At 39.1% G+C, this 14310-nt stretch overlaps 1 protein-coding gene across 5 annotated transcripts in view; it reads right to left on the bottom strand.

The window, feature by feature from the left end:
- WAC (WW domain containing adaptor with coiled-coil) overlaps nt 1-14310 on the bottom strand; it is a 62904-nt gene that overhangs the window by 47881 nt on the left and 713 nt on the right. For 4 of the 5 annotated variants that reach the window (XM_080583306.1, XM_080583304.1, XM_080583305.1 and 1 more), the window contains exons 1-3: nt 14148-14292; nt 13974-14010; nt 12360-12555 (exon numbers count right to left, since the gene is read on the bottom strand). In XM_080583306.1, coding sequence (XP_080439432.1) covers nt 12360-12555; nt 13974-14010; nt 14148-14188 — 274 coding nt within the window. In that variant the 5' untranslated portion in view covers nt 14189-14292. Of the gene's footprint in view, nt 1-12359; nt 12556-13973; nt 14011-14147; nt 14293-14310 lie in introns of those variants that run through there. The other variant, XM_080583307.1, reaches the window with a different exon arrangement.

A 14310-nucleotide genomic window follows, 5' to 3' on the forward strand; every position in this document is an offset into this window, starting at 1 on the left:
AGATAGTGACAGGACAAAGGGGAATGGTTTTAAACTAAAAGAGGGGAGATTTAGATTAGAGATTAGGAGGAAATTCTCCACTCAGAGGGTGGTGAGGCCCTGGCCCAGGCTGCCCAGAGAAGCTGTGGATGCCCCATCCCTGGAGGTGCTCAAGGCCAGGCTGGATGGGGCTTTGGACAGCCTGATGGTGGCATCCCCACTCATGGCAGAGGGGCTGGCACTAGATGATCTTCAAGGTCCCTTCCAACACAAGCCATTCTATGACTCCGAGATTCTCTGATAATTATTTGCCTTGACTAAAAAACAAACAAACAAAACACAATATGTTTCTGCCCCCATATTCGTAAGTGAACAGATATTTCTGAAACACAAGAGTAGGGCAGATCATAGATTTCCTTTCCTGTTTTTGCTACTGATAGGTATGAATAATTTACAACTCAGCTACTCTGACAAGCTCAGTAACAAACGTACCCAGGAAAGTGCTGAAGAGGACTGTCACTTTTGGAGGACATAAAACAGCAGGGTATTTAAGAAATACAGGAAACCAAGGGAAAGCAACTAATCTGTGTAACTGGGACAGAGCTGTAAATACTGCTTCTTAAAAATGTTTCAGAAGACTGTCATGCCCTATATTTTCTGAAATAGATCAGATTTCTACAGTAATATTCTCTTCCACAAAAATAAGTTTAAAGAAAAAAAAAATCTTACCAGGGATGCTGAAATTTACTTCTAGTAACAGACGTAACAGGTTTGAAAAAGAGATGGGGGAGATTTTTTTATTGGAAGGTTTAACTAGGTTGAGATCTTTTTTTGTGGTAAAGCTCCAAAAATGGCAATTTAACACACTAACTTAGTTTGAAACCAGTAAAATCTAATGCTAACACACCTATTACTATGGTTATTTTTCCAAATGATGTTTTTTTCCTCTAACAAAAAGGCTGATCCTCAGATTACTGCAATAAGCAGATGTAAGATAACTAGTGGCAAAAGCAGAATCACTGAAACCTCAAATCCTAAGGTACAGTTACAGGAAAAAATGTAAAGCTCTCACTTCACTAAAAGCAGACCAAAAATGGTTTATATTTTTACCTTAAGATTGTTTTTTAAACAAAAATTTCAAAGTATTTATTATCTCACTGCATTGTGCTTAGGCCAAAATTCGTCAGCATATTCACAGCTTTCCTTTTCACAAGCTTTTCTTTGGTAGGCTGCTTCTCTGACACAACAACTGCATGGAGTAATGACAGCACCAGTTCTGAAGTACACGACTCTTCCCGGGAAAACAGCATATTAAAGATGCTACTTGACCACAGTAATGACCAAACTTTTTGGTTTTAAAATAAGCAAATTGCTCATACTGGGGATTAAAACGCACATACAAACACATCACAGATAAACACACCTCCTTCCTCCAAAGTGATGCTACGTCATTCCCTGTTCAGGATCCACCACATGTGAACTTCCATTCTATTAACTCAACTCTACACACATGCAAGAAGAGACGAATCTCTATTCTTCCACTCCTAAACATGGCAGCATTTTGGGTTTTAGTCACCTGCCCATGAGGAGGCACAGACGAGCCAGTGTTGTTTACACTTCAGGTAGGTATCTCAACTCTCTGAAGTTAGGAAGATGTTAAGAAGGAACTTCACTTTATCAAATGAATTGGACTCACAAGAACACCTAGGCAGATTTTACTCCAAGAATTTCCTGAGCCACAAAATCATGTGCCTTCAGCCACTACCCCCTTAAAACCTGAGAAGGTATGAACTGATCAAACACACACAGCTACAATCTTCTAACCAAAGATCAAAATAATGTCACTTTGTATTGTTGTGTAACACACTTTTTTCACATGTTTTTTAAAGAAATATCACAAATAGCTTCAAAAAAAAGAGAAAAATGTAATTTTACAGAAAATTTCTTTAAAGTTACTTTTTCTTGCAATAAGAAGTTGTACTGACTTAACCACAGGCTTTTATTATTATTATTATTTAAAATGTTAGTGAAATTACTGCAAAAGAGGATGTGTGAGCAATTTCCATTCAATATTGCCTTATTTAATACTTAAAACAGATTTGATCTTAATGTAAACAGAAGTAACCTAGTTTATCCTGCTTCTTGTCTCATCCTGTAGCTATCTCTGTCTCCACGCCCAGATCCGTTTCTCACATTCAGTCAAAGCTAAAGCTGAGGAAGGGAATCAGAAACATAGGTAGCAAGGAGCCAGATGTCACTATCAAGCTGTCACCCTCCTATGTCCAATTACTTTGCCTTCTTCCTTTATGGTCACAATGAATTACAAGAAAAGTATCCAAATAGATAATTCAGCAGTCCTGGCATGGAGAGGAGAAAAACTGACAGCAGTTTCATTTGGATAACTGATCGTGTATCTTGACTTCATTGTCTTACACATAAGAAAAGTGTTGATCGTTTAAAGGAAAGATTTCACAAGTTCTTACAAGTTACGAGTTCTTTCTGCCTATACCATGCCTCTTCAAGGAATTCTGCAAGACACACTAATCGTTTCTATTGAGTGAAAACATCTATATCACAATTCAGAAGAAAATGATTCTACATCATTTTAATTCTCAGTATACTTAAACCAAAGTTAACTATAAAAAACAAGAAAACCAGATTGGAAACATCAGAAAAAAACACAACACAAACACCAGAGTCTGATAAACCTAAAAACAACTTTTAAATGAGGGAAGGGAGGATTATTTAATTCAAATTCCCTAAATTCACATTATTCTGCAAAAACACGACATACATTTGATGAGTTTTACGAATACAACACTTCTCTAACCCAAACAGAAATCTTTACCTATGGAGTGTATCAATTACTCTCTTTCATATCAATAAATTTAATTTTGAAATCATATATATGCTGGGGGGAGGGGAAGTAGAAGGGCCTTATAAATAATTCTTTAAAAAGCAACCCAGGCAAGCATGTCAACCTTTCTGTAACAAGTTCTGGCAAAGAAAACAAGAAACTTAAGAACTTTACATTTGTTTTGGCATATGCAAATTCTGCAAACCTGAAACAGTAAAGCAATTTCAGGATACTCAGATACTGTCCAAATAGATGTAGCTGTGTAGTTACGGCCAACTCATACTAAAATCCAATCTGGCAAATATAGCAACCAGTCAAGCAAATCAAAGCGTATACGCTGCCAGTAGATCTGTCATAGTTTCACTTGACCTCCAAACAGCACTCAGAAGAGCATACTCTCAGTGACCAAAAATCCTACAGTGCAATACAAAGTACATTCACAGGTTTGTAACTGTTGGACTTGATGATCTTAAGAGGTCTTTTCCAACCTATATGATTCTATTCTATGATAACCTTTGTGTGCCATGAGCTAAGTTCAACCACTCAGAAAAAAAAAAAGTTATCACAGGAGTGCAACTTACAAAGTTAACTAACAATTTTTAATCTGTTCCATTTTGAAGAGGCCACTAATCTAGATCATTTGAATAACAAATATTCATGCTACTGTTTTATCTGCAACAGATCTCTGAACAGCTAGTTCAACTTTCTGCACTGAAGATGCCTCTGAGAACTGTCTTTAAGTAATTGTTTTAAAACATCTAGCCCTGCAAAAATTGTCACAGTAAGCTTCCCCAATTGTTACTGACAACATCGAAAATTGTGCCAAATTTCTATTTTCTGAATACTTCAGTTAAGCTAACTGGATCTTGCTGCATCTTTGTTTGCTAAAGAACTCATTACAGTTCTTTAATTTGAATATTAAAGCATGCCGTTTCTTTTTCCCTGTAATTATTAGTTGAATTAAACCCTTAATGCTTCCATTGTAACTAAACCAAGAGTTCATCAAGTCTCTCCTACTAAGGCCCAAGTATCAGTTACAGCCTCTTTTTTTTTTTTGCCTCTTCTCTGAAAATCTCCATGTGTGCATCCTTTCTGAACTGTGAAAATCAAAGCAGACATTGTATTCCAATAGCTGTCACATCAGCTGTAAGAGGTAACCTCTCTCTGGTCCTACTCGATATTCCTCTGATTATATAGCCTTTCTGGCTAACACTGCACTCAGCATTTATGCTCTTAATTGCGTCAGGAGTTTCGTATCTGTTTTAAAAGTCATCACTATCTGCAGTCATCTTCCTTCTCTTAATGCTTCCACTCCTTCCTGTACATTTCACACAGCAGACCACTTTTTACCTGCAGAGAAGTTAGCATTTTCACTTTCGCATAACTTTGCTAGCTCTGTACAGTTGAACAGTTTTTATTATTTGTCATTCGGTCACAAATTATAGACAATTCGTGAGGAATCCTAAGATTTCTAACTCATAGATAAAAATGCTACTACTTCGGTACAAGACCAAACCCATACACGTACAAAAAAAAGTTCATTGAATGATCACAAGTTTTGTACTTGCCCGTTTTCATCTATAAAACACACAATGTTGGCAATATTTTTAGTTAAAAAACTCGAAGTATTTAAATTCAGTTGGTAAGAATCACCAATTTCACATGTACCTGAGATAGCAGGTCAGAGAAGTTAGTTTACAGGTATCAGACTATTAATGACAAACGATTAAAGAAAAACGACCTGCGAAGACTCCTGCTGTACCTCAGATGTCATGAGTGGAGGAATTTAGCTCTGGAAACTAGTTGTTCATATTTTTGAGTACCTTGCCTTTGCTACTTGGAGCAATACTGCATTACATGCCTTTTTTGAGTGATGACAAAAGCAGGAAATTACCATTTTATCGTATCACTGTTGTAGAAACAAAATTAGGTATGTCTTAAAAGCAAAAACAGAAAAATGACAGCATCAAACTTTGACACACTGCTCCTTTTCAACTCTTCTCGTTATACCAGACACAGTCAGAAACAAATTATTCTGAAGTAGCATGGGGCCTAATCAAGAAAGGTATTGAGGTATCTTGTTTTCCATTCACTTCAAACACACTGTAATGCCGCTGCATGCATGGAGTCACAAGTCAAGACCACAAACATTTAGAAGATTTCTCATAAAGAGAAAGAGTGAATAATGAGGTCTCTTGTCAGTCATCCACTCAAAAATGCATCTCCCTTTCCAATAACTTGGAAGTCAGAATGTCCAACTGGGTGTTATTTTTGAATACTGCTCCGAGAGTCTACTCTTCATCAGTTTCTAGTCAGAACCAAGTATAATTTGTCTTAAAACATGCATCTCAACCTCACAAGCTTGAAAGCAATAAGAAGAATCAAGTGCTGTCCAAGAGAAAGAAGATGGATACATAAGCATCTCTTCTTTCAGACCTATTAACCTGTGGCAAGATGATGGGAGTCTGCCAGTATTCATCCACCAAACTCTGATTTGCAGGAGATCCTCCCTCAACAGAATTTCTCATGAGACACTCGTATTTCTCCGAGCTATGCAGGAGAACTCCAGGCTGTTTCACTGATAGCCAAGTTTTCTGAAGAGCTGAACTGAAAATCAACAGTCAAGGGTTTTATTTTTGTTTTCATTGAAGGCCTGAGAAAAGCTTTCTGCAGCAGGAAAATATTTGAAGTGAATTTCAGGTTCAAGAGATGTCTTTGGAATAATTTAAAACGCTGTTAAAATTTACAAGATCAACTATTTATTTTACAAGCTTACACCTCAGAAATTGATGCAATTTTGTCCCTTATGTATTACCATAGATTTGCCAGTTACTGCAGATGAATGAACTTTAAAGTATTGTTCCACAAAGCAACACTCGGACAAAAATTTCAATAAATAAGTTATAGCATATGGTAAAATTCTTCCCTGTGCATTGAATTGCAGACAGAAATGCAATATTCAGCAAAATTCTGGTAAGCCACAAATATTATTATTGGTTAATATTTTTAGTAGCACTGAAGGAATACAGGTTTATTCCAAAATCTAGACAACGATTCCCTGCATCATCACGCTAGTCCTTTCAAAGGGAAAAAAAGCACTACTACACTTAAAGAAAAAAAATGAAATCTGTGCAAAACAAGTAAGGAAAATAAGCCTGGTAGTAGATAAACAGCGTTCTTTTATGAATACTCTCTAACAAAGTAACATTCGGATAAAGGAACAGCTAGTGAGCTAGTGAACTTAAGCACTTTTTCTAGGGTAGTTTTATTGTGAAAAGCCAAGAAATCTTTTAAAGGTCTTGAAGAATGGAAACAGAACCATCTAATGCTGAAGTTACAGCAGAAACACCTACAGTCAAATAAAACAATGTTTTGAGACCCTTCAGAATTCAAGAGAAAACACTAACAGGAGATCAATCATGCTCAACATGTATAAATGGTTCTCTCTTCAGATGTTGAAGTCCAAATACTCATTTTTGCATTACAACCATGTACTGGCAATGCAAGGGCCTAAAAGCATCACTGTCAAGAACTGTTTTTCACTGCCAGAACACTTTTTTCCCCTTACTGAAGAACTTACATAAAGAACAATTTCTCTGTACACCAAGAATAAAGATTTTCCTAGGAAGCGCCTATGAAACTTGTCTAAGAGCCTGCCTTCATAAATAAATGTTGTAAATGTAAATAAATGTTTTAAATAAATAAATAAATAAATGTCACTGCAAGTTTGGTGCCATTAAACTACTGTTTTCCACCAGAAAGTTACTACAGCACATTGAACTAGAAGACTCCTTGTAGAGGGCTAACGATATTTCAACGAAAGCAACTCTTCTCTCAGCCAAACCAGACAGGCCTTTCCCTGCAAGTTCTGCATCATTTAATGATACTTGGCTCACTTGATAGTCTGTATGGATTAGGTAAAACAGCATGAAAAACAAATGTAAATTGTGAATAAACATTATTTCCTCTCACAGAAAACAGCACTGTCACAACCAGCAGTTACGGAACTAACTTTAAGCATGGGCCGTTGGTCAGTACAGAGCGATTCCAGCAAAAAAACCTACATAATTTACAAATTGCTATCTTTACTATTGCCTGGCAGCAGGCAACTCATCAGAAACTACCAGTTTTCATTGTTGCTTCTCATTTCCAGAAGAGCAAGCCAAAAGTACAAGTTCAAAAGCCCAGGCAATAGTTTGCAGAAGCAGAATACACAGGCTCAGTCTAGAAGCATACCTTCAGAAAGCAGGATGGTAAGCAAACTCATCACAAGGGAATGCTTTTTATGTACCAATGATAGGAATTAAAAACTAAGAGCAATTTTTCATTAACATTCTGCACTTCAAAACTAAAGAAAGTGCATACAGAAGTTACATCACTCACTGTGATTCTATTATCACACTTTCCAATTTTTTTCTATTAGAGATTCTCACAGCAGAAGAAAAAAAAAAAGAAAACAAAACCTAACCAATCCAGCAAAAACTCATTTCAGAAATGTTGCCAAACATACGGAGTAAAGTTATCATCTACAATTTCCAAATTTTTGAAACAAATTCTTAAAATTAAGTGCGACCGATTGAAGGTACTAGTATTTGTGAAACAAGAAAGCAAGCTTTTATTCAAAATTAGAAAGCCACAGAAATTGACTTTTTCCATCTTTTTTGTGTGTGTATGTGTCTGTAATCCAGAGAAAAGCTGCTTAAGAACTGAAGGGTTCTGGAAACAAATTTTTTAATTAAAAATAATAATAAAAGGAAAAAAAATCCCACCTCCATCAGAGCCATCCAAACTACTACCAGTAACTAGCGGAGATTCTTTTTATTTAGTTATTTATTTAAAAACATACTTGGATGTTGGGGGTGGAATGCAGCTTTCAAAGTACTTTTCAGGGATGATCCACTCTCATTTGGATCCCAGACTTCTCTCATCCCAGCTATCTCACGGTTACTGTGAGAAAACTGTTTTCATAGTACTGAATAATTACTTTAACAGCAGTTAACAGTGACTCAACCCTTCACTATGATTCACTATTCTCAGACTTCCCTCTTTCCAGCAGTCCTGTAATTTCCTCTCTGCAGTGAGTGCTGCACAGGCAGCTTCCACTCTTGCACCTGCTCTAATGCCCTGTTCGTTTCTGACTGGTGGTCAATGATCGTGCTAATTTATCAATTTATTTATTATTTGTTTTTCAAACGTCAGCTTCTTGTCCTCCTCTAATGTGAGGGTTGCTCACACAGGAAAGAAAAGCTAGCTTCCTGCTTCCAGCTGTTCCGTGTTCCTTTTGCAATGAGCATTCTGAACTCCTTCAGGAACCACTGGAAACAAAACACGAAAACAATTCATGACAGAAGCTCCCAGCAGCAATTCCATAAAACTAGGGACTCATAAAATATTCCATTCAGGCCCTGCTAGCAGTAGGATTTTGAATATTAGAACTGTATCACAGAGCAGAGGGAGTTGTTATCGAGAGTGTTCTTGCCAGTTAAAAAGCATGCAAAAGAAATATTCACTAAAGTTCAGTGATATTTTGGAATTTCAGTGTCACAAGTTACAATCAAATTTCATGAAAATAGCAAACACAGCATACAATCCAGCTTAAAAATTCATGCTGTGCATACTAATGTTCTCCACTGATTTTAAACAATGTATTATGATCATAACATGAAGTAAACATACATTTCCAAAGTCTCAAATATAAACGTAGCAAAATACTCAGTGTTTTCTTCACTATAATAAACAACTGAGTATATGTGGTTAAACTGAACTCTTTTTTTTTTTTGCAAAAAAGTTTTGCTGAGTATCTTTTCTATCATTAGTTGGTCTTTCTGGCACATATATTGAAGTAGGAAGAAACTTTAAAAGGAAAAAAAAACAAACAACAACAACCTGAAGGCCACATCTTGCAATTTTTACTCCTAAATACTGTGTATACACACACACACACCCTTCCCCCTCCCAGCATTCCCAAAGCTACCCTCCATATCTGACCTCTTTGCCTTCTTTCCTGTACTTTTACACCGATATTATCACCTCATTTATAGCTTTGAAAAGACCTACAAGGATCATCCACCATCCTTGGGCACGGGAATGCCAAAATCTTTGTACTTCCCTTTTCTCTTTAATGGAAACACTCTTCCCCTTCTACAAGGCCCTTCATACTTCTATTCCCCGTAAACAATGCTAGCTGTAATTCCCTATTTGTTACTGTTAAGGAACTTCACACTTGAGTTGGTCTCACAGGACTCCTAATCTCTTCACACTCCGCACTTGCCTATAGCAGCTGACCTAGAAATAAGCAATACAGAGAAGGGGGTAGCTGTTCATTATGTTTCAAACCCCTGCACACAGGGACAATATCCCCATGCACAGGGACCTGAAGGCAAGCCCAAAGTTAATCCAGCACTTTTATATGCTAGACTTACAAGTACCCTTTGGAAACCAGGGATGTGACAAAAACTTGCAAGTTTTAAGATTAGTACAAGGTACACTTCGAAGTCCCTCTCCGGAGAAACTCCTGTCTCCGTACGCAGTCTCTTTCCACAGAAACCACGCGGTAAGCGACTCTGAGAAATGCTTTGTTTGCACTGTATCAGTATGGAGGGCCTACCCCAACCCAAGTTTTAAAGCCTTAATTGTAAGCAGTGAAATTTCTCACCATGGATACAGTTCCACAAACACAAAAGATTCTGCTACAAACACCACAAAAATAAGGGATGATGACAAATACCTTTATACAGGTACCAAAGTTGTTCGCACTGGGAGGTTCTACCATTTTTGAGGTATTCATTTGAAATCAATTTAATTATAGCTCTTACGTTTTACATGCATCCACTCAAATCTTTAAATTACACTTAGCCAGTTCTGTATTTACCACAAAAAAGTGAACCAGTCATGACTAAATGAGTCCGAAGTACCAATGAGCATGCCGTACTGGTGTATCTTTTTTATCACTTCAGAGCAAAACTTAGTAAGAGTTATACAGGAATGACTTCTCAAAGACTAAGTTGACAGGGAGCAGGTTAGGTTAATTCAGCTTTACGTTCAGCACTAATACTCCACATTTTTGTTTTGTTTTGTAAGGGATGAGAGAAAAAGAGATTGTTTGGGGCTTTAATGCGGTTTGGGGAAATAAATACTGGAGATTTTTCAACGTGATTTGTTTTGATAAGTTCAGCTAGATGACAGGAAGGCAGTAATACCTTTGTAGTAGTTACAAACCAAGCACCACTCATTTTAAAATAATGCAGGGCAGCTACAAAAAAAACACAAGCTAACCTATTTTACGCTCATGAAGTTGAAAAGTCACACTAGGACTTTGAAGAAAATTTTTAGCTTTTTAAAAAATTTGTTACCTGCTCATTTAAACAAAGTGAGATTTTTCCTTTTTTCCCTCTTGTATGTCTGCACCTGCAAAACTGTGTGAATATTATAACAACAAGCAGTACCTCAGTGCAATTCAGCAGACAGAGGACATGGTAAATTATTAGATTATGTCTTCTGGGTATTAGCAACGTGCAAACGTCCACATTTACCTACATTCTAACACCGACCTTCAATTCATACTGACAGAAAGATTCAGTAAATCATAGTGGGACAGAAAAAAAAAGATCCAACAAGTTCACACTTGCATGTAGTTACTCTGGAAGACAAAGTTTACATCCTCCTGCTCATACCTGCTCAACTTCGGTTTGCTATATACAACGCACAGTGCTTAACACAACTTTGGTTGTTTTGATTATGTTCTGTAACACTTAAACTGGCACCAAACCACCCTTATTAACAACAAACACACACAAAAATCACTTATCCGTTCCATTACTAATGCTTATGTTTCAAAATTACTAACTTCCCTCAAACCGTTTAAGACTACTTCCTTCTCCTAATCTACTAACATACGATGCAGACAGGACCACTTTCAGATCAGAATAAAGGAATTTTTTTTTTTTTACTGTGTTTGCAGCCTGGGTATGGAGAAGGGGCAGTAAGTTTATACATGTTCCTTACACTTACAGAACTACAAATAATTCATTTTCCTCCATCATTAGTGTAAACACCCACACGTCAGGTCACTTACTAACTATTCAGTCCAGCCAGACTCAGTGAGAACTTCAGAATGTCTTTCCTATCCTTAAAAACAGTTTCAGTACTCAAATGAGCAAATATGCTCCCCATATAGAAACTCATCCTCCAGATGTTTTCATATACGCATAACTCAACTAAACGTAGCTCCACTGAAACAAAAAAAATACTGATTGTAGCAAAACTCAGCAGAATTACAGGAGTGTGTAGGACGAATATCTTTGGACAGGTGAACAGGAAAGAGAAGACTGATTTGTGTCTTGGGAAGTAGCACAGAACAGCAGCCTACCAGTTTTACACATGCATTTGATTGTGAGATTCCTATGCTTTCAAGTATGATCAAATATAATGAAAACCAGTGTAATAACAGAAGATGTATGCTTTTGTAATCCTTCTACAAAACCGTATCACATTATCAGTGGTCTACAGAGCCTCTGTATTAATCCAAAAAAGGAAAAAAATTAGGAACTATAAGAACACTTGAGTACCATAAATATCCTTGTGGTAGTGAACTAATATATTCTAAATGGGACTTCCAGACATTTTATTTTACTTTAGCTATTACAACAAGTAACAATCCTGCAGCAATAAATATATCTGTACATCACAGATTGTTAACTTTATATAGAACTTTAAATCAATGCTTCTTTGTTCCAAGTTCTCTACTGGAATACTTTATAACTTGATATGAAAAACAAATTAATACTTACAAAACTGAAAACAGGCTTCCAAATTCAGTCAGTAACCACGATTTTCTAAACTATACCTGTTGCCATCTTTTATTAAAGAGGAAAACCCTATTCTTTCCTGTTTCTAGGAGGTGGGGATAGAAAACAGTATCAGTTAAAAAATATCTGGGCATGTTATTACCATCTATTACGTCCTGCAAAAACACAGCAGGTTAGCTGATTCTAAGCTTCTGCCACGAGAGATTCTAAGTGCCATCTTTGATTATTACTTTAAGATTGTTAAGAATTCTACACAGCATCTAAGTATGAAGCTTTTCTTCCTTTTTATGTAGTTATGTGTTTCAGAGGCTAAACGCCATAGTAGAGCATCGCAATACACAAATTTATAAACAGCAATATCACAGTCTCTAAGACAGCAAATACTAGTAAAAAATCTAGAATACCATTTCACGTGTTGCAGTATGCCTAAAATAAGTCAGACACACTAATTTAAAAAAGGAAAGTTTATATAAGCTTTATGATTTAAACAGAAACTACTATACCTGTAAAAATAAGAAAATTAATCGGTATTATATTGCCAAAATGACTACTTCCAATGAAACGTGCGTTTTGGTTTCTCTGTAGTTTTCCAAGCATCAAGGCATACCATTTAGCGCAACGCTCCCTTCACCTTCACCTTCACCCTTCACTGCTCGATTTTGACACTTATGAGGAATAGTAATTGCTTAAATAAAGGTTAATTAAAGATAACTCACCACCATCCCTCTCTCTAACTCTGTGAGTATGCACACTTTTTGCTTTACTGTGCCCTGTGTTGTCACCGTATTTGTTTTCAGGGCTATCAGAGCGCCGCAACATTTTATTTGGTGGTGAAGGATCTGTGGTGTCTCGCATCTTGTCATGACGGTGATCACCACCACTGGGGTGACTCTTGGATGAGTACTTAAGAGCCTGTAACAGAAGATCGCAAGAGAGCAGGCGTTTATGTTAGATAGAAAGTTAGAGAAATAATTTAACATCAGATCTAAATTTTAGACCTCTTTCCAAAATACTTTGAAAGGTAATTAATTTTTCATTTCCCATTTACTAATCAACATTAGCCTTTCTAATTTTAATTACCTACATTAAAGCAACAAGTTCAGTAATTAGAACTCAAATCATTTGCTCCCACCATGATATCCAACGTAACAATTGCCGTTAGGATGAACCTAATTTATCTTTCCAGTGATGGACTGCATACTTTCAGCAGCACATAGGCCACAGTACTTCTGACGCTTCTGGGAAAAGCACAAGTTCAACTGATATTAAAAAATAAACAGAAAGTTGCATCGAATCAGTGTAAACTTTGTATATGTCCTCCAGACTGTAACCGAGGGTGCTCAGTTTCACCTCTACCTTAAATTTTTGTAAGGTAGATTTCAGTACCAGCAACCTAGTAACAGATGAAATAAAAATCCAGAGTTTGGGGAGCACGTAACTTGACAATTCACTTTAGAACGTTTACCAAGAATGACATTTCTGCCTCTCTTTGACGTGCTTGATTTTGCAGCTTGAGCTTCTGAGGGGCAAGTGTTTACATTTACGTGAACTGTCACTGACAGCTGCCCTAGCCTGTCAGTTTGCGCTTCACAGTGGCACAAATACCCAGAAATGTAATAAAACAGTTCAATTATGTGCCCTAAGGAGAGCAATATCACAACACGCAGCATTCCCCACATTCACACCCCGAGAACCAATATTTTTTTTCCGTAGCCAAGGCAGAGGAACACAGCATCTGCCCGACGGAAATTGAGGTTGTTGTCAGCAGCTCAAGGCTCTGATGTTTGGCGAATGTGCCCAGCAGCTGGCAACCGTCGAAATTAAGCCTCACCGGCCCCCCCCAGTTATCCAGGGTCTCAAATCGAGCCCTGCTCAGGTTTCAGCCCACAGCCGCAGTTTTGGGGCGAAGAAAGACCTAAAGTGGAGGGGGGGGGGGGGGGGGGCGGGGGTCTGAACAAGCTTCCTTTTGTTTTTGGAAGGCCAACACTCACCTCCCCCCGGGGGGGGCTCCGCTCCTCCGCGGCCGACCCCGAGCCGCTCTCCCGCCCCTCCCCGCCTCTAGGCCCGAGCCCGGCCCGGCCCGCACTAGGCCTCTCCTCCTCGGCCCGGCCCCGGCGGCCTCGCAGGAGCTCCGCAGCCCCGTCTCCTCCTCGGGCCGCCTCCTCCCGGCTCCTCACGAGCCCCGCAGGGCTCCGGGGGGCCGGCCGGGGGCTGCCGGTGGCGGCGCGGCCTGCGGCGGCGGCCGAAGCCTGGGCTGGAGTAGCTCCCCCCCCCCCTCCTTCCCCTCCCCTGCTCCTCCTCCCGGGCCTAGCGGCCGGCGCTGCAGGTACCTGGTAGGGCTGCGAGTCCCCCCTGCGGTCGTGACAGCTGGAGAGAGAGCGAGAGAAAGAGAGAGGCGTTAGGCGGCGGCCCCGGGGCGGCCGGCGGGGAAGGGGGGCCCCACAACATGGCGGAGGGGCCGGGGGCCGGAGGAGGAGGAGGAGGAGGAGGAGGAAGGGATTTACCCATCACTGAGTCTCTGCTGTTTCCTCGCATACATTACCATCAATGCCCGGCCTGTGTGCGTGAGTGTGAGGGCACCAGGAGGCGACGGCCGCGGCCGGGCCACGGGCGCCGAGGGGGGAGGAGGAGGAGGGGGAGGCAGCGCTCCGCCTCGCCGCCGACCGG

This window comes from Anser brachyrhynchus (assembly GCF_964034855.1).
Source record: "Anser brachyrhynchus genome assembly, chromosome: 2".
Lineage (NCBI taxonomy): Eukaryota > Metazoa > Chordata > Aves > Anseriformes > Anatidae > Anser > Anser brachyrhynchus.